The 19552-nt window shown below is 36.5% G+C and overlaps 1 protein-coding gene across 5 annotated transcripts in view; it reads right to left on the bottom strand.

The window, feature by feature from the left end:
- The window catches only part of herc2 (HECT and RLD domain containing E3 ubiquitin protein ligase 2), a 488151-nt gene that overhangs the window by 203524 nt on the left and 265075 nt on the right, over window positions 1-19552 (bottom strand). For all 5 annotated transcript variants that reach the window (XM_051927044.1, XM_051927043.1, XM_051927046.1 and 2 more), the window contains exons 25-31: window positions 18768-18871; window positions 12515-12665; window positions 9434-9648; window positions 8016-8148; window positions 7483-7610; window positions 6629-6824; window positions 5546-5676 (exon numbers count right to left, since the gene is read on the bottom strand). In XM_051927044.1, the coding sequence (XP_051783004.1) occupies window positions 5546-5676; window positions 6629-6824; window positions 7483-7610; window positions 8016-8148; window positions 9434-9648; window positions 12515-12665; window positions 18768-18871 (1058 nt within the window). The remainder of the gene's footprint in view (window positions 1-5545; window positions 5677-6628; window positions 6825-7482; window positions 7611-8015; window positions 8149-9433; window positions 9649-12514; window positions 12666-18767; window positions 18872-19552) is intronic.

Here is a 19552-nt window from a genome sequence, read left to right as displayed (position 1 = left end):
TGCTTTAAAATTTTTATTAAGAAGAAAAGTAAACCTTTTTAAACTGAGGGAAAATGAATCAATAATTATTTGTTATGGATCTCTTTGTATAGCACGTTGTCAGTTCTCCCCTCTGGTTGTAATATGACCAAGCTGTGTGCTGAGCTTACTGTTGAGCATGCAACATACAGTTGGCCATGTGAAAAGCAGTCCTGCCTCAAATCAATGCCAACCTTTTGTAGGGTCTGTCCCTGAGACTTATTAATTGTCATTGCTAAGTAGAGCCTTAGTGAAAATTGGAGGCGTTTGAATTGAAATGGGAGATCAGAGGGTATAACGGGGATGCGAGGAATAAAAACTCTCTCCCCTGAGCCACCGCCAGTAAAAATAGTTGCCTGAATGAGGTTCTTTTGCAGACACGTGACCTGAAGTCTCGTGCCGTCACAAAGTTTCAGTGGCTGTACGGAAATCCACAATCGGTTTCATATTGTTTTCGTACCTTACCAATTGTGTAATGTGTTTTTGAACAGGTTTGATTCATCGAAGTGATCACTCATGCTGCGTTCAGTCACTTCACGTGAGCCGATCTCTTGTGTGATGTTGCGATGTCCAGGGGTTTATTTAATGTTAGCTAAGACCCAGCAGTTAAAAGTTTCTCGCTACAGCAATTTTAACTCTGTCACAAAGTGATCCAAACTGTCGTTTATACCTCGTGTATTCTCATTAAACTTGTATCTCGCGAACATTGCATTGCAAACGGCAGCGGGTCAGTTCACGTGCTTACATGGGAGGTGTGATGACGCGATATATTTTGATATATATCAAAATACCCGCGCTTCGCAGCGGCGAAGTACTGCTTTAAAATTTTTATTAAGAAGAAAAGTAAACCTTTTTAAACTGAGGGAAAATTAATCAATAATTATTTCTTAAGGATCTCTTTGTATACCATGTTGTCAGTTCGTCCTTCCGGTTCTAATATGACCAAGCTGTGTGCTGAGCTTACTCTTGAGCATGAAATCTAACATGGTTTGTGCCCTTCAGAATGAAAACAGTTTGCATTCACCTTTTTAATAAAAGGCGAGCTTTTAAGCCCGAGAAATCACCCCGTAAATGCACACGTTTAATTGCACATGTGTTAATATGTATGCTTACACAGTATTAAAAGACACTCAACAACGTCATTTACCTTTGTTCCCGCGTTTGATAAAAGGCGAGCTTTTAAGCCTGAGAAATCACCCCGTAAATGCACACATTTAATTGCACGTGTGTTAATATGTATGCTTACACAGTATTAAAAGACACTCAACAACGTCATTTACCTTTGTTCCCGCGTTTGATAAAAGGCGAGCTTTTAAGCCCGAGAAATCACCCCGTAAATGCACACGTTTAATTGCACATGTGTTAATATGTATGCTTACACAGTATTAAAAGACACTCAACAACGTCATTTACCTTTGTTCCCGCGTTTGATAAAAGGCGAGCTTTTAAGCCTGAGAAATCACCCCGTAAATGCACACATTTAATTGCACGTGTTAATATGTATGCTTACACAGTATTAAAAGACACTCAAAAATTAACGTCATTTACCTTCGTTCCCGCGTTTGACTCGTGCTGTAAATCTCTTCCTTGTTTTTAGTTCACGTGATTACGTAGGAGGCGTGATGACGCGATACGTGACTCCGCCTCCTCCATTAGAGTATATGGACAAAAAACAGGTTCCAGTTATGACCATTACGTGTAGAATTTCGAAATGAAACCTGCCTAACTTTTGTAAGTAAGCTGTAAGGAATGAGCCTGCCAAATTTCAGCCTTCTACCTACACGGGAAGTTGGAGAATTAGTGATGAGTCAGTCAGTGAGGGCTTTGCCTTTTATTAGTATAGATATATATGGTTGAAATAGTTTACTGTCAAATAAATGCAAAGAGTACGCGACACGTGTTTCGCCCTCATTCTGGGCTCATCAGGCGTACACACTCCACTGCACTCCCTCTCGGGAATCGAACCTCGGACGTCAGCGCCAGAGGCGATGCCCCTAACGTTGCGCCACGGCGTGTGGTTCGTTTATTTGACAGCATGTAGATCGGGGTAATTACATTCACGGCATTCGTAGTCTGTGTCACAATCTGATTGTATGGGTGGTTACCTACCAGGTAACGCTTGTGGTTGGCCAGCAATCTGCTAACATCCGCCACGGTGCCCTCAGTTTGTGAGGAGCAGATAATAGAATGGTTGAAATAGTTTACTGTCAAATAAATGCAAAGAGTATATATATATATAGATGATTTAGATAGAAATATAAGTAACAAGCTGGTTAAGTTTGTAGATGATACCAATATAGGTGGATTGCCAGATAATTTGGAATCTGTTAAATCATTACAGAAGGACTTGGACAGCAGACAGGATTGGGTAGATTTGTGGGAGGTGAAATTTAATGTCAGTAAATGTAAAGTATTACACATAGGAAGTAAAAATGTTAGGTTTGAATACACAATGGGAGGTCTGAAAATCAAGAGTACACCTTATGAGAAGGATTTAGGAGTCATAGTAGACTCTACGCTATCAACTTCCCAACAGTGTTCAGAAGCCATTAACAAGGCAAACACAATGTTAGGTTATATAGCACTACGTGTGGAATACAAGTCCAAGGGTGTTATGCACAAGCTTAATAATGCACTGGTGAGGTCTCATCTGAAGTACTATGTGCAGTTTTGGTCTCCAGGCTACAACAAGGACATAGCAGCGCTAGAAGAGGTCCAGAGAAGATCATATTCTGAAAGCAGTACAAAGGATTACAGTGTATTCAAGACTATGAAGATCACCAGGTAACTGCTAGATTTCACACCTACATTAAACAATGCCTGGCTCTCAAAACAGTTTCTAACAATGTTTAACACTGCTTCCTCACAGGTCAACAGTTTGAAGCTAAGCACAGTCTGTGTGGAAAGTGCAATTCTTTTTCTGTGGCTGCATTAATTTTCTCTAGGTAAAGCAACAGTAATTAACTTCTGCTATCCAAAAACAAAGACTACTTTTGAAATGCATTTTATTAAAAAAGTAATAATAATAAAGCATTTGATAATGAATAAAAATATCCACTTCAATTTTGCTTGAACTAAATAGACAGAATTATACGCTGTTAACCTAAACCATTCTTTCATTCACTTTGCAAAGCTGCATAGTTTGTTACCTGGTTGATGAAGACCAGAGTCTGACAGCACTGGATGTAAAGAAAGAACCTGAACAGGCCTTCTTCCCCATACAAACCCACACTTATATACACTTGGATGATTTAGAGATGGCAATCAATCTGGCAAACATACATTTCTGATATGGGAGGAAAACCAGAAGACCTAGAGAGTACCTAGAGATAAAGCATGCAGGGCTGTGGAGTCGGAGTCGAGTAGTCAGAGACAATTTTGGGTACCTGGAGTCAGGGTCGGAGTCGGCAAAAATGTCCCATTTCACAAACAACAGTCATAATTAAGTACTTCTCTGATGTAAGAATAAAGCCCAGTGCATAGCTGTGTTACTACTAGTGTGAAGTTCAGCTGAGCTATTATACAACCTGACATTCACATATTGTAATCTGGATTATGATACATTCATAATGTGCACTCTCCACATATGCTCCCACCCAGGGCTGAACTTTAGCATAACTTTGCACACTACCTGTTCTAGAAGATTTTGAAATTATAAAGGAACAGATTCTATGTACAGTATTGTGACAGATAATGCTTCTAATATGTTAAGCACAACTAAGAAAATGAATAAAGTAGATGAAGAAAGTGACAAACCGATATTGGAGGAAGACATTTCTGCAAGTATTGGAGAAAGTGAAACCAAAGAGAATAGTGATATTTTGGATAACATTGCAAAAGAAGCATTTAAACTTACTACTATTCAACATATGCATTGTGCTGTTCATACTCTGTAACTTGCAATAGATAGATTGAAAGATCGTCATGCAGCTACTCTAATTGGCAAATTAACTGTTGCAGCCAGGTCCCCTAAAATAGATGCCATTTTGAAAAGACGTGCAGGAAAAGGAGCCATTTTGGATCAAACAACACACTGGGGCAGCACTTATTTGATGGTAAAGCATTTGTTTGAACTAAAAGACTTTCTTGAAGAACTGGACAATGAAAATGTTTTATTAACTGAAAGCCAGTGGGCATAAGTAAAAGAACTGCAAAGTCTACTTTCTTACCCCTTTACTGTCACCAAGAGGTTGCAATATGAAGATTTAACACTCGGTCAATTTTTCTTGGAATGGAAGAGCTTGATATATTGCCTGAACAAAAGTGGAGGGTTAATAGCTGATGGCATTGTATCTTCAATGAACAAAAGAGAGTGTCTCTTACAGGATAATCAAATCTTGTTAGCTGCTATTTATGTTGATCCAATGAGCCATATTTTGTTGAGCAGTGACCAGATTGCTAATGGAAAAAAGGCACTCTATGATGTAGCAGTTCGCATGAAGGGATTACTACTACCTGAAACACTACCACTGGATGAAGCTATAAGCACTGGTAACTCAGGATCATCCTCTTCAAATGATGAATTAGACTTTGATTCCTACTTGGACAAAATGGAAGTTTCAAAAGCAAAGTGACGTTGCCTATGCGTGAAAGATAAACAACCAGTAAATGTCCCAATAGATTCCAGCAGGAGTTTTTTAAAGAATTAAAAGAAGTATGATCACTCATCGAAACTGACTGTAAAAGAAGCCACCCTTGTTGATCCAGAGATTATTAGTGATGTGGCTAGAACTGTAACAGCAATGCCACCCACTCAAGTCAGTGCTGAAAGTCAGATTTAATAGATTCTATGAAAGAGGATCTGGCAGAAGCAATTCTGTTTCTTAGAACACTGCACTGAGTTAATTTTGGATTACATGTAACAGCTATTCTACTCTACAACTGTATTCCAAGTTTAATATATAAACTGTTTTTTGTTCAAGTAGTCAAGCTTTGTTTTTGTTTTAAAACTACCGAAGTATGTGGTTTATATTTTTTGAACTGGTAAAGTTCCTGTTCCTGATTTTTATGCATGTTACTACTTTATAGCCACTTCATAAAAACAATAAATAAAACCTTATTGTTTTCATTTTTTTGTTTTTTGATCCAATACGGTAGAGAGTCAGCTTCCTAGCCAGTAGTTCTGTGGTTAAATGACGTGTATGTTGCCTTCCTTCAATCAACATGGAAAATACATTAGCATATTAAATACAGAGGAGTCCGAGTCGGAGTCAGAAGTACTGGAAACTAAGGAGTCGGAGTTGAAGAATTTATCTATTGACTCCACAGTCCTGAAAGCATGCATTCACTAGGAACTGTAATAACTGCCTAGTTAGCCCAGAATTTGAATGTACAATTACAAAGTAAGTTGTGAGACAGCAGGAATAACAACGTCATCTTAAAACTTAATAACCTTTAACTCAACATGCAGCTTTTAGTGCGTCTTTATATTTTGAAATAATGCAGTAAGTGTTTGAAGGTATTTTACAAAGTTATGGGTTTAAAAGTCTCTATAATATTAAACACCATTAACCAAAAAGGGGCTTACCTTGGGTGACTTTACTGGTAAATTTTTTTTATCAGCAGGATTGGGACTGATAGCAACCATACAAGGTTCATCCATATTAGTTTCTTCATTCTTTGATTCTTCTACATCTTCGGACTCAGACTTTTTAGACACTGAAAGACACTTCTATTTTCAATTATCAATTTAAAAAGCAAATTTAAAAATATAAATAATGCTATTATAAACTAAACCTACATTTTAATCGATTTCAATAACTAAGAAATATATCAAAATAAGACAAAATAACACAACTTCAAGATCAGCTGACAAGAAAGTCTGATGATGGACCAAAAAAGTTCATCAGGCCATCAAAGAGAAGGAACAGCACAACAAGACGTGCATTCTGGACTCCAGTGGGATATAGGTAAATGCCTTGTTCAATTTGTAATGTCATGTGGAAGGAACAAAGGAAGGAAAGACCAATTCTAATGCAACTGCATGAGACTATCCTTCAAGAGCATGATCAAAAATATATAGTAAATCTAGGGAGAAATGTTTATGTTCCACGTAACGACTGTCTAAAATACAAACAGCACAGCCAATAATACTGCTGTAAGGCTTAAGCTAGCAAGAAAAGAGTGATTTCAATCTGTCACAAAGGAGAGCACCTAATGTCAGCAAGTACAATTTTTGTAGACATAGAATATGACTAAGTAAGAAAGCTTTAAAATGAAAAAAGGAATAAATATTAAAAAAACAGAAGGAAAAAAATGGACATGCACATTTGTTAAATAACATTATTGTACTGCAGGGAAGATTAAAGTATAAAATAAAAAGCCCAGATGTGATTGCTCCAATAATAGTCTAAAACCGCTTTTCTAAAACTGTGTGGAACTAGAACCTTGGTTACCAGTACAGAGTGAGGTTGGGGTTATAATATCAAAATACCATGAGAGTACCATGATAAAATATGTTCTGTGAACATTTCTGTAACAGCAAAACTCAAATGGTTGGACATTTAATAATTCTAAAATAACAGGATAAATGGGTGGCATTAATTATTTGTTCATGCTGATTGTTTCTGTTGTCTTTATTGCTTACAATACGGAAATTCTTAAATCTCACCTTTCTTTTTTCTCCGGTCTCTAATGAGTTTCTGAACAATTCTTTTCCAGCGAGGTAAGGAGTTGAGAAGTTTTAGCTTGGACATGATAGAGAGATCATTGCTAACTGCTGGACGAAGCTCATTGAAAAGGAAGCGAAGACGTTCTATCACTGGGGCACAAACTTCTTTATATGAACGTCCTTGCTCTTGATGAGTCTAAACATATGTATAAAAGAAGGACAAAAAATGTACCTGGCTCAAATATATCTGTAATACAAAATATCTCAGATTAATTTTCTATTTTCATTTATGTATTAAGATGCCACATTTGTACTGGTAGTACAGAGCAGATTGAATATGCAGGAAGGGATACTGTTCTTCATATTACGTACTAATTCTACACAGATCACTGCACAACTTAATTATTGTTTATATTAAACTGTACTTTGCAAAATCAGCTACAATTACAAATGGAAGCAGGGCTCACTACAAGAAACATAGCGCCTTCAACACAATTTGTATTTGTCTTTTTAATCTATAGTTAACTTATTCTTTATTCACTAAATAGTCACTAATTATGATGAAATAATGTGCTTACATTTAAAGTTTTGATAAAAACTTACCTACACAGAAGCACAAGTCTATGAATCTGCTGATCTACATATAAACTCAAAAGTTAGGAATGCACTGAAAAAAATTACCTAACAATACTGCACAAGGATTCATACACTGAATCTAAATTAAAAATGTATTCCAGTAACTTAAGACAATTTAGGAGGATCTCTTTAAACACCCTAATCCAAACTTAAAAATTAGTATACCATCAAATGTAGAACTTGAAATCTTTGATTTTTAAATTCTAATATGTCCTCACCTTAATTAAAGTGCACTTCGCTTGGTAAACCATTCGGCAAACATCAGTGACAGACTTGGGCAAAGACCTGTGCTTTCCTTGATCTATGCCCAGAGAATTTTGATTAACCAGTGATAACGCAACATGACCTGCATTAAGAATATATTAAAAAAAAATCTTTTAAAACATATTTTGGTAAAATATGAAAAATAAATTATCCAATAAAGTAGAAAAGAAATTGTATTTTATCTAAGGTAAATGTTCAATGAGTACTTAATAATAAAAGCTTACATTATATTTCTTGGAGTAAAAGAATGCTTACAGCTACTTTTATCACTAAATCAATGAACAATGTAGAATGAGCTTATTAAAATCAATGCATCTTTACATGTTTTGCCCAAGGAATATTCACTTAAGATTAGACTAGCTTCTCAGACTTTTGAAGGTCTTTAAAAGGATAGGTTAAATATACCCGTTTCATTTTTTTATTCATTGTTGACACACTGCATAACATCCAAGCTTGGATTAAAAAAATTGAATATAATAAATGATACCTAAATCCTGATGCTTCAGAAGGCAGCATAGTAAGAGACGCCCCACTTCTTCCACTGGATGCTCAGGTGGGAAGATTATTGGAGTAATGAGATGATATTGTTTACAGCATCTTTCAATCTGGCATAGAAAATCCTAGAAGTTAAGCAAATTTTTTTACTTAATTCTATGCAATTAATAATTAACATCCTTTCTTAAACATACATCAATAAAAGATGTATTTAGTTTGATTTTAGTTAGATTTTGTTGCAGAATGAAGGATATCGATTTAACAATATTTAATCAAAAAATGCATGAGGTGTGCATGTTGTGAATTATGAGACACAAGTAACTAAATATTTTTTTCATGGACTTTTTAATAATGTTTGCTGTTGTCCAGCATTGGCTCAAGGTACTATTCCATTCAAGCTTAAACTTTATTCTCTTTATTCTCCATGAAAACATTTTTTTCTCAGCCATCACTACAAACCACATAGGGTATGAATCATTAAAACATATTTTTGGGTGAAGTATTACTAATAGTAAGTTATTTTCCATATTAAATACAGCAGGAAGGGCACTGAAGGCATACTCTACACCCAAAAATTATATTTTTGTTTTTGTTACTTACCCCATGTACTTTGTTAGTGATGGCTAAGAAAAATGTTTAATCTTATTTTTTCATGTAGAATGGATAGGAAAAATAGTTTGACATAACAGAAGCCAATGTTATACAACAGTTCACGATGTGAAAAATGTCCATTGTTGGGGTAGGGGGGGAAAAGTCAACAAGTCAGTTATCCAGTCGTAAACTGAAAAACATGCAAAACACAAGCTTTTTTGTTCTTCAAAAGTTCTTCAAAAGTCAGCAAGCATCATAAACAGGAAATCAAAGCTTTTTGCCTTTTTGAATTAAATACAAGGTTCTCTCTCCCTCATTCGTTGGTCAAGAGTCCTGTTTGCTATTGTATAATAAGTAGGTCCAAGTGTCTCAAAAGAAAAGTGCCAAACAAAAAATTGTACAACCATGTTTCCTTGTATTATCTTTAAATATGTTGTCTATTTGTCATCCTGCTGATGGGGGTGCTCAGAGAAAAAATGCCCATTAAGTCATCTTCCAGGTTGCTTAACATACTTGTTATTTTATAGCTTTTTACTCATCGTCATCATCACAAGAAATGGGGTTAGTAAATCTTTAATTATGAACAACAAAAAGGTAATCCATAGTGACAAGCTGCAAGAAGGTAAAACAAGAGTTGAAATTTAACAGTTTGCTTCAATATATACACAAAATTAGTTCCAGCTGCCCTAATTATTTGACAGTGAACAAGACAAACCTGTAGATAGGGGATTAAAGGTGTACATATACAGTACTTTACAGGAGGTAACTAATGAGCAATACATCTTTTTATTGGGTACTTGAAGTTTGTGTTTGGGGTACCTTTACTGTATGATCCTGAATGTTGTTATCAGCTATGGCTTGTAGAAATGGCTGAGAATGATCACTGGAAGTCAGATGTCTTGAATAAAGTTTGGATTTGTCTGGAGTGGTTGTGCCTGGAGAACTGCAATGGTCTTCATCCTTTTCCTCATTGTAATTGTAATGGATTTGGCTTGTTTGCAGCCCACCTGAGAATATTGAAGACTGAAGCCATTCTAAGCAGATAAGAAAACAATGAATTAATACAAAAGTCAAAATTTCATGTGTCACAATCAATAATATAAAGTTAAAATTTGCTTTAAACAAAACCAAAGAACAAATAAAACAAACAATTTTGAATTGAAGAATTCAACTTGTATACCAGTAATCTTTTCCCAATACACAGCACATCAGAACAAGATGGAAGACACAAGGGTACATGCTGTTAAGTGGTGCTGTTGGACATACTGTACCTAGCATGTTGTGCAGTTAATACTTCAAATCAGAAAGTTGTGCTGTAAGTGTACTTGGCATTTTAGCTATGTTTGTTAAATCATAGCATTTAATTTAAGATGAACATTAACAGAAACCTGCTAAAGGAAGCGGAATAATTTTAAAATGGGTAAAATAGAGATTCGTCATATCTACAACATTGTATCTCACCAATAAATTCCAACACAGCAAAATATTTTAATGAAACAGCAAAGAACATAAAACAAACACTACACTTGTTTTGGTGGTCTACTCACAGAATTTAGACAATCCTTATGACCTGTAAAATTCTCTTAACATTACAGATTTAAGTGAACTGAACTAAACAAGATTATTTCCTAATAGACGCAGCTGATAAAGAAAAAAATATAAAAAAATACAATGTAACAGGCTGAAACCAAATAACCTAACAGACATGTGTGGGATGTAGAAGGAAAACTGGAAAACTCAAAGAAAAATTCACACAAAAAATGGAGAATTGTGAAAACTCCATATAGACAACAACCAGGCATGGGATTCAAACCCCATATGCTGAAGACACTATTTAATTTCCTAAGGCTACAGTCAACTAAGAATTTCATAAAGATAGAATCAGGGAAATGGAATGTTATGTGTCTGTATCTATCTATGTGCATTTCATTATGATTTAGTAAATTTGAAGATTTAGATCATGAGAGATTTAGTTACATATTAAGTTTGTAGGAGTTTAGAGCTATTAAAATTAATGATTATGTGTACATGTAACTTTAGTGAATTCAAACTGCCTTCATTTGATAATGGTGCAAGGCCCATAACATTTGCAATTTGTTATTCTGCTAGTGTCCAAAAATGTTATTGAGACAATATTTCAGCATTAAGAATCTTTCTGCCAGTGTAAAACAACCCTTTCCATAAACTAGCTCTTTACAATAGTCTACAATGAATCTTTATATTAATTCATATAATAATTCCCAGATCCAGCACAGGTTTCCAAGAAACAAAACAAACTTTACATTTTGTACCTTTGTATGGTTCATACGGTTTTCATCATAATCAGTATTATCACTAAATTCTTTGCTAAATCTGCATAACGATAAAGTTTTTATTTGTGCATGAAGGGATGTGGTGTTATGGGTCCACAGCTCTTCCAGCAAAGGCCAGTTTGAACTAAATAATCACCGCGCTCGCGGCTTAGGAGGGGGCGTGGTGGCTGTAGCGAGCCGCAGGGCAATCTGCGGTGTGGGCGTTTCTCACCTAAGTGCAGAGGTGAGAGACTGCCCACATCCGTGATTGTTCCTGTGGCTAATGTGCTGCAGCTGCTATGTCCCTCGGCATAAAGGGAAGCGCAACCCGGTTAGAAGGGTAAAAGTAAAAGAAAGGAAGAAAGAAAGACGGAGGTTACGGAAGGAAGGAAGCATGCAAGGAAGGGAGAGAGAGCGTTCGCCAGTGCTAGTGAGTGAGCGAGCGAGCGAAAGCAGGCTCGCGGCAGCTGAGCAGACAGCCTGGGGTTAGGCCGACACCCAGGGCGTAGTAGTGGTTGTTGCTCCCGCAGAGTTTTGTATGAAGGACGGGAGTGACTGGAAGGTGGAAGATTCTCCGCGGATGACAGCGGGAGTCAGGACTTGGGATGTGGTGTCCTCCACGTGAGAGCATTGGCCATTGGAGGAATTCCCAGGTCACTGTCAGGGGGAGCTGACCGGAGCCAAGGATCGGAAAGGCGACTGACAGTAACAGTAGAAGCAGGCAGAAGGTCAGCTGCATTAAGAGCGTCTCGCCTGTTGCAGGGCCCGCATGGGAGAAGCAGGTGAGACGCTAACGCTAACAGAAAAGGAACATCGGGATTGTTATTTTATTTTATTTTTTTAAGACTTCTTCCTGACGTGCATTTTAACCTTGTTTTAAAGGATTGTTGTTTTTGTATTTTAACCTCCACATATTTCTTTTAATGGATTATTTATTTAATGAAGACTTTGAATGCACTGCTGCACTTTACTTTGAACACTGTGTTGATTTATTTTGAATAAAAGCACTTTGCACATTTGTTACATCATCTCCTTGTTCATTGTTATTGCCTCACTGTCTAGCTCATCGGTGACATTACCGACGGTGTTGGGTTCAAGGGCTCCCAGACCAACGAGGGGAGTACGGAGAAGAACCCACATCATCAAAAGGGATAGCTTAAAAAAAAATAATCAAATATACTTTGGATCTCAATTTCAAATAAATATATTTATAATCTATATCTAAAAGTCAATGTATGTGTGTATGTATGTATGTTCCAGCATCACTTCCAAATGGCTGGAGCAATTTTCATGAAACTTGGTACAGATGTTTCTCATTGGTCAACTAAAAATACTGTAGGGTGAAATCAACCCTAACCCACTCCCTTCTGGGTATGGTGGGGGGTGATCTTGCAGTGACTAGTGTGACTGCAAGACAAGCACATCAGTGAGTCTTCATTGTTTGTTAATTTATTTTTAGAGTTGTTTTTTTTTTAATCATATCTTTCTCAAACAATTAAAAAAAAAACAAAAAAAAAAAACACTATCTTCCTCCCAGGCAACACTGGGTGTTTCAGCTAGTGTATTATTTTCATGGATTCCACTACTACAAAAATAAAAGGATACATACTGCCACATTCAATCTCCATGGCTGAAAGTGGTGTGCTCAAGGCTAGATATGATGCATGCAGTCCTAAAAGCAGTCCAAGATTCCTTTCTGTATCAACAAGTGGAGAAGACAGGCTTCCTAGGTCTGGAGTGGTAACAGTTTCTTGATTTGGCTAGAAAGAAACACATGTATTAAGTGTTTGCAAGTCTAACTACCATAATCATTACAAAAAAATTTAATTCTAATCCCAATTGCTTAAAGCACTATTAGATACCATCACCTTCTTGAATAAATAAACATGTACAAAAGCAGTCTGTTGAGTGTTAGGAGTGAAAACAGGAAGACTACTATCAGGTTTCTATCCAGAAGGATTTTACCTTTTATATTTTTCTCTATTTTAAAACTAAATTGCAGAAGTGGACTGATGCAGCCCATCACTAGATTCTTTAGGTCCCGTTTTCCAACAACCTAACATTACTTTTTCCCCAAAGACTCTAGGCTCACTAGTCTTCTTTCTTTTAGTTATCTGATTCCCTTCTCACTAGAAGTTTTATTATTCCTATTGATAGCCATTTTAAAAATATCATATCACATCCTTTGTTTTTGGTGAATTTCAGAAAAAAAATGCAGACTTACTTACTTTTACTTTTTTACTTACTTTTAGAAGCAGACATGTTCGTAGGCAAACATTTGCACATAAAGATGAACTTAACAATAGAGGTCTAAAAATTCTATATCAAGGAGCTTAAGACTACTTTTACTTCATAAACAACCACAGTGGTTATTTAAATTCTCATCTTTAATAACAAAAAGTAAAAAAGCTTAATTTATAACCAGATAATATTTAACACTTATTGCCAGATATTTACAAAAGAAATCATTTTTAAAACTAACATTAACCCCTTTTTGGTAGAGCAAAAATAAATGCTATACCAGCTGTCGCGAATCTGGATTGTATTTAATGGTCACACGAACAAAAGCAAGCAAACAAAAGAGTACAGTGAAATGTGAAATTGTGCAATTTATAGTGCCACAAGCAAAAAAAAGAAGCAAAAAAAAAAAGACAAATGCAGCTAGACCACAAAATCTTATAAATTAAAGGGTTTGTGTATTGTGTAACTTATATCGCTACATTACATTCTATCCCCTACAAGAAGTGTAACTGGTATTAGCGTTAAGTTTTGTGATTTCTGATGTCATGCTAAGATTACCTGGTTGTCCAATGTTTGCAGAAACATGCAGTCAGTGACAAAAAGGAGTGGAGGAAAGGAATTAGATGAAGAAGACAAAGTACTGATGTTAGAATTTAGGAGCAGCTGTGCAGCTGAAGAAAGTTATAACAGACTGAAAGCAGCAGAGCAGTCAGGGAGGTGACCAAGAACCCGATGGTCACTCTGTCAGAGCTCCAGAGGTCCTCTGTAGATAGAGAAGAACCTTCCAGAAGGACAACCATCTCTGCAGCAATCCACCAATCAGGCCTGTATGGTAAAGTGGTCAGACGGAAGCCACTCCTTAGTAAAAGGCACATGGCAGCCCGCCTGGAGTTTGCCAAAAGGCACCTGAAGGACTCTCAGACCATGAGAAAGAAAATTCTCTGGTCTGATGAGACAAAGATTGAACTCTTTGGTGTGAATATCAGGCATCATGTTTGGAGGAAACCAGGCACCGCTCATCACCAGGTCAATACCATCCCTACAGTGAAGCATGGTGGTGGCAGCATCATGCTGTGGGGATGTTTTTCAGCGGCAGGGACTGGGAGACTAGTCAGGATAAAGGGAAAGATGATTGCAGCAATGTACAGAGACATCCTGGATGAAAACCTGCTCCAGAGCGCTCTTGACCTCAGACTGGGGCGACGGTTCATCTTTCAGCAGGACAACGACCCTAAGCACACAGCCAAGATATCAAAGGAGTGGCTTCAGGACAACTCTGTGAATGTCCGTGAGTGGCCCAGCCAGAGCCCAGACTTGAATCCGATTGAACATCTCCGGAGAGATCTTAAAATGGCTGTGCACCGACGCTTCCCATCCAACCTGATGGAGCTTGAGAGGTGCTGCAAAGAGGAATGGGCGAAACTGGCCAAGGATAGGTGTGCCAACCTTGTGGCATCATATTCAAAAAGACTTGAGGCTGTAACTGCTGCCAAAGGTGCATAGACAAAGTATTGAGCAAAGGCTGTGAATACTTATGTACATGTGATTTTGCAGTTTTTTTTTTATTTTTAATAAATTTGCAAAAACCTCAAGTAAACTTTTTTCACGTTGTCACTATGGGGTGTTGTGTGTAGAATTCTGAGGAAAAAAATGAAGTTAATCCATTTTGGAATAAGGCTGTAACATAACAAAATGTGGAAAAAGTCAGGCGCTGTGAATACTTTCCGGATGCACTGTGTGTGTGTGTGTATATATATATATATATATATATATATATATATATATATATATATATATATATATTTTTGCAGCTGGAGATCCACAAAGGGAGAAAAAATGAATCACGTATCAAAGTAGTTTTTATTCCTGAGCTTTCAACCCCTGCCAGGGGTCTTCATCAGAGGATAATGCTTAGACTTACAAGAATCAAAGGCAATATATAGCAAAACATTGCGTGGAGGGGGTGGGGGGGTGGCTAAGTCAGTGTGATGGGGGGGGGTATTGGGTGTACAGTTTATTTATTATGAACATGTTCTTCTTAAGTTTGCATATGCTGGATTTATGTCCAAGTGTCTGTTGATGGCGTTCTCATTTGATAGCCAAGATGGACTCACTTTCATTGATCTACACGCACACTAAATCAACAGGACATACATTTAACTGGGACAATGTATAAGTCAAATTTAAGGCCAGTACTAAAAGTGCCAGAGAGCTGGCCAAATCTTGGCTATCAAATGAGAATGCCATCAACAGACACTTGGACATAAATCCAGCATATGCAAACTTAAGAAGAACGTGTTCATAATAAATAAACTGTACACCCAAACCCCCCCCCCCCCATCACACAGACTTAGCCACCAAACCCCCCACCCCCACCACATAATGTTTTGCTATATATTGCCTTTGATCCTTGTAAGTCTAAGCATTATCCTCTGATGAAGAAGGGGTTGAAAGCTCAGGAATAAAAACCACTTTATGATACGTGATTCATTTTTTCTCCCTTTGTGGATCTCCAGCTGCAAATATGCAAACCTTATCTTCCATATATATATATATATATATATATATATATATATATATATATATATATAATCAGAAATGAAAGCCAGTGGAGTGATGATGACAAACAAAGATCTGTATATAGCATACACCTCAACAAAATGTCTCACTACCTCTTAAACAGGGTAAACTGATAAATATTAACATTAATTTACACCTTTGAACTTAACAAAAATAACTGAATTTAATTTAACTCAATAACTGTAACTATGCTGTTTATTGGGTGACTTTCAGTTTCAGGATTTTGTATGTTTCAAATTAATTCTGGGATACATTTCTCTCTACTCCTTAAATTCTTCACAATGATATCACTGGGGCACTGGTTTTGCACATGCACACCGGCTGTAATTATACTACCAAGCCAGGTTGTTATTCTTAAATATTTGTCTTTAAAAATAATTTTTTTTCACCAAGACAACAGAACAGAACTGAAAAATGGTTTCTTTCACTACCATTCTAGGCTTTGTTATATGAACCAAACAAACAATATATCCACAAGTGCATTGATACATAATAAGAGATTTATTATCACTTCACAAACTACTAATTAAATAACACCATCTTAGCATCTTTAAAGCAATGTCCCTTCATTAAATTTCCACAACTGAAAATGTCAATTGATAATTGTGACTTACTGTCTTTACAATCTCTGCAATTCTTCCTAAGTACACTAAAACACTGCCCTATTTTTAACAATTATTTTAACTAGGCCACTGTAGATACAAAATGTACTTTACATGCACTCGAGGATGAAAAGCATTTTGATCAACAAAGAATAATCATTAAAAGTCATACAAAAAAAGCAGCTAAATTTCACTCAGAAGAAATATAAAAAACAAAAATGGAATACTACTTGTTGCTGTTTTATTCGCCAACACTTGTTGCCATATCTTGACATGTCACCATCATATACTGACCCTTCCACAGGAACTTTTTTCACATGCACCCTTTTAGTCTCTTTCTCCATCCCCAACCATGAACCCAGACAATTTAAAAGATACAAGGAATCCATACTTGTAAATCTCTTGAGAAACAGCCAAAACTAGCCACTCGAGCCCTCTTTGAGACCTCCAGGACAGGCTAAAATTGTCCATTCAGCTTATTTAAAATATTTCTTGTAGACAGAATCCAAACATTACAACGAAGAGGATGTACTTCATGGAAACACAATATTCAAAATTCCGTGTTTCTAAATCTTTTTACTTTTCAGTTAAAATTAAATTTCACTCTGCTCTTCCTAAAAATGGGAAGTTTTCTCTAATAATCAATTACCAGTTTATGATTTGCTACCCTAATTACCCTAAGTTCTTGTCTATAAGCCGGACTCATGTATTAGCCGGAGACCAAAAATCATACGAATTTTTAAAATAAAATCGTATCATAGATAAGCCGGACTCATGGATAAGCCGAACGTACTATAACCTATAACTAATAGAAGGGAGGGAGGTCAGTGGTCTCACTCGCGCCCATTTAATTTCTTTAAGGGGGGAGAGAGTGTGAGATATTGCCGTCTCTCTCACTCCCCGCATGGCGCGGTTGGAGCGGTTGGAGCGGCCGGAGCGCGTTCTTTCTGCTCTGGGCGTCGCCGAGTCAACACGAGCGCGTAGCGGTCATTTAAATTGTGATTTTATATGTAAGCATATTTAAATATATATCGCGGATTTCTGCGGACAATGGGTCTTTTAATTTCTGGTACAGGCTTCCTCAGTTGGTTTGCCCAGTTGATTTCATACAAGGGACGCTATTGGCAGATGGCTGAGAAGCTATCCAGCTTACTTTCTCTCTCTCTCTCTCTCTTGCGCTGACGTAGGGGGGTGTGAGCAGGGGGGCTGTGTGCAGCTGCTTCCTGAAAGAAATGCTGCACGGAGCTTCGCATACTTAAAAGCTCAAAGGGCACGTATTGATTTTTTTTATCTGTCTCTCTCTCTATCTCTCTCTATCTCTCTCTCTCTCTCTCTTCCTCTCTCTTCCTGCTCCTGACGGAGGGGGTGTGAGCTGCCGCCTTCAACAGCTTTGTACCGGCGGTGCTTCGCATACTTAAAAGAAAAAAAACCCTATTGATTTTTTTTTTGACTGCTTGCTTTGCACTCCTTTGAAAAGGAAGATATGTTTGCATTCTTTTAATTGTGAGACAGAACTGTCATCTCTGTCTTGTCATGAAGCACAGTTTAAACTTTTGAAAAAGAGACAAATGTTTGTTTGCAGTGTTTGAATAACGTTCCTGTCTCTCTACAACCTCCTGTGTTTCTGCGCAAATCTGTGACCCAAGCATGACAATATAAAAATAACCATATAAACATATGGTTTGTACTTTGCGGATTTTCTTATTTCGCGGGTGGCTCTGGAACGCAACCCCCGCGATGGATGTATAAGCCGGACTTATGTATAAGCCGATATTCTATTTTTTCATTTTCACAACTTTTTTCCTTAGATAAGCCGCGGCTTATTGACAAGAACTTAGGGTATTGTTTTCATATCTGATACTAATTTGTTTCACTCCCCGAAATGCACTCTTCCTGTATTAGGTAATTACAGTGTAGTGAAAACCAGCATTTCAATTGCAAAAATATTTTGAAATATCAATTGTTAGAAAAAAAAAATAGCCATCTATCCCTACAGTAAAGCACAGCAGTTCTTTTTTTACTTCCAGATAACACAACTAGACAAAAATATAGGGCTGTACTTTGTTACTATACAACAAAATGTGAAAAGAAACTGTGACTCAATTGTGAAGAACTGAAATGCTTGATAAGAAAGCCAACACAATTAATCTAATCATAAGAAGGAGTAAATAATATTTGTTTGATATGCAAGATGGCCTTGGCTAGTAATTGTTTTCAGTTTTTGTATTGGAGGATGGAAATGGTTAGCTTATGCTTTTTACAGTATACCCTTTTATAGAGAAATGAGATGTAGAAAGAGACTGGAGCAATGGACACTGGCCATGGTAAATGTCCTGTTGAACTTGTGTGTCTAAAATTTCAATTAATTTTAAATTTCATTTAATTTTAAAGGTCAAATTTCATTCAAAATTAATATCATGACATCAACAAATAACATACCTCCATGTATTGTCCAACACAAAAGGCTTGCATGGACTCCCTAGTATCTTCAAACTGCAAGGCAGCCTCTAAAGCTGCCACTGGGTCTTCTCCTGCAAACTGAGCTACAAAGTAAGGTACAAAGTGACATCAGAGAAGCAACACTACTTGGTGAAATTTCTGTATTAAAATGCTAAAAAGGTAAGATGTTTATGCTAAATAAAAGCTTTTGCATTATCAAAATCTAACTTTTTTTTACTAATGTCATAATTAGATGCTTTTAGTTTCAGATAATTATGGAGCTTTTTTTTTACTTATTATGAAAACTGAATTTTACAACTTTGTTTACTTCTGCCACTAAAAACCTAATTGAAAATTTTTTTAAACAACAAAGGTTATACTGATACAATTTTTTTAAAAGACAGCTTTAGTTAAGACAACTTGCTTTAGCTGCTGAAATAAATTTTGCATCTGATGATTATACAACACTGCTTTATTAATCTTGCTTTAACTCCAAATTAGTTTTTAAGAAATGTTTACACTAAATATGCTGCTATTAAAACATACTTTCTCATTTATCCAATAAAGAAATAACATTTATGTATACATTATCATAAGCTGATTATTTGCCACTTATTCTTTTAATTAAGAGGCATTTTAATTTAAAAGATTAAAACAACTACAAGTGTGTAAGTGTGGAGAGGGCCCTGAAATAGAATGATGACCAATGCAGGGTTGGTTCCTTTTAGGCTGCACATACTGTCAAAATAGGCTCCAACCCTGAACTGTATTTATTGGCTTTGAGA

Source organism: Erpetoichthys calabaricus, chromosome 4 (assembly GCF_900747795.2).
Source record: "Erpetoichthys calabaricus chromosome 4, fErpCal1.3, whole genome shotgun sequence".
Lineage (NCBI taxonomy): Eukaryota > Metazoa > Chordata > Cladistia > Polypteriformes > Polypteridae > Erpetoichthys > Erpetoichthys calabaricus.
Note: the sequence above shows the minus strand (reverse complement) of the source record. Positions and strands in the feature narration are given on the sequence as shown.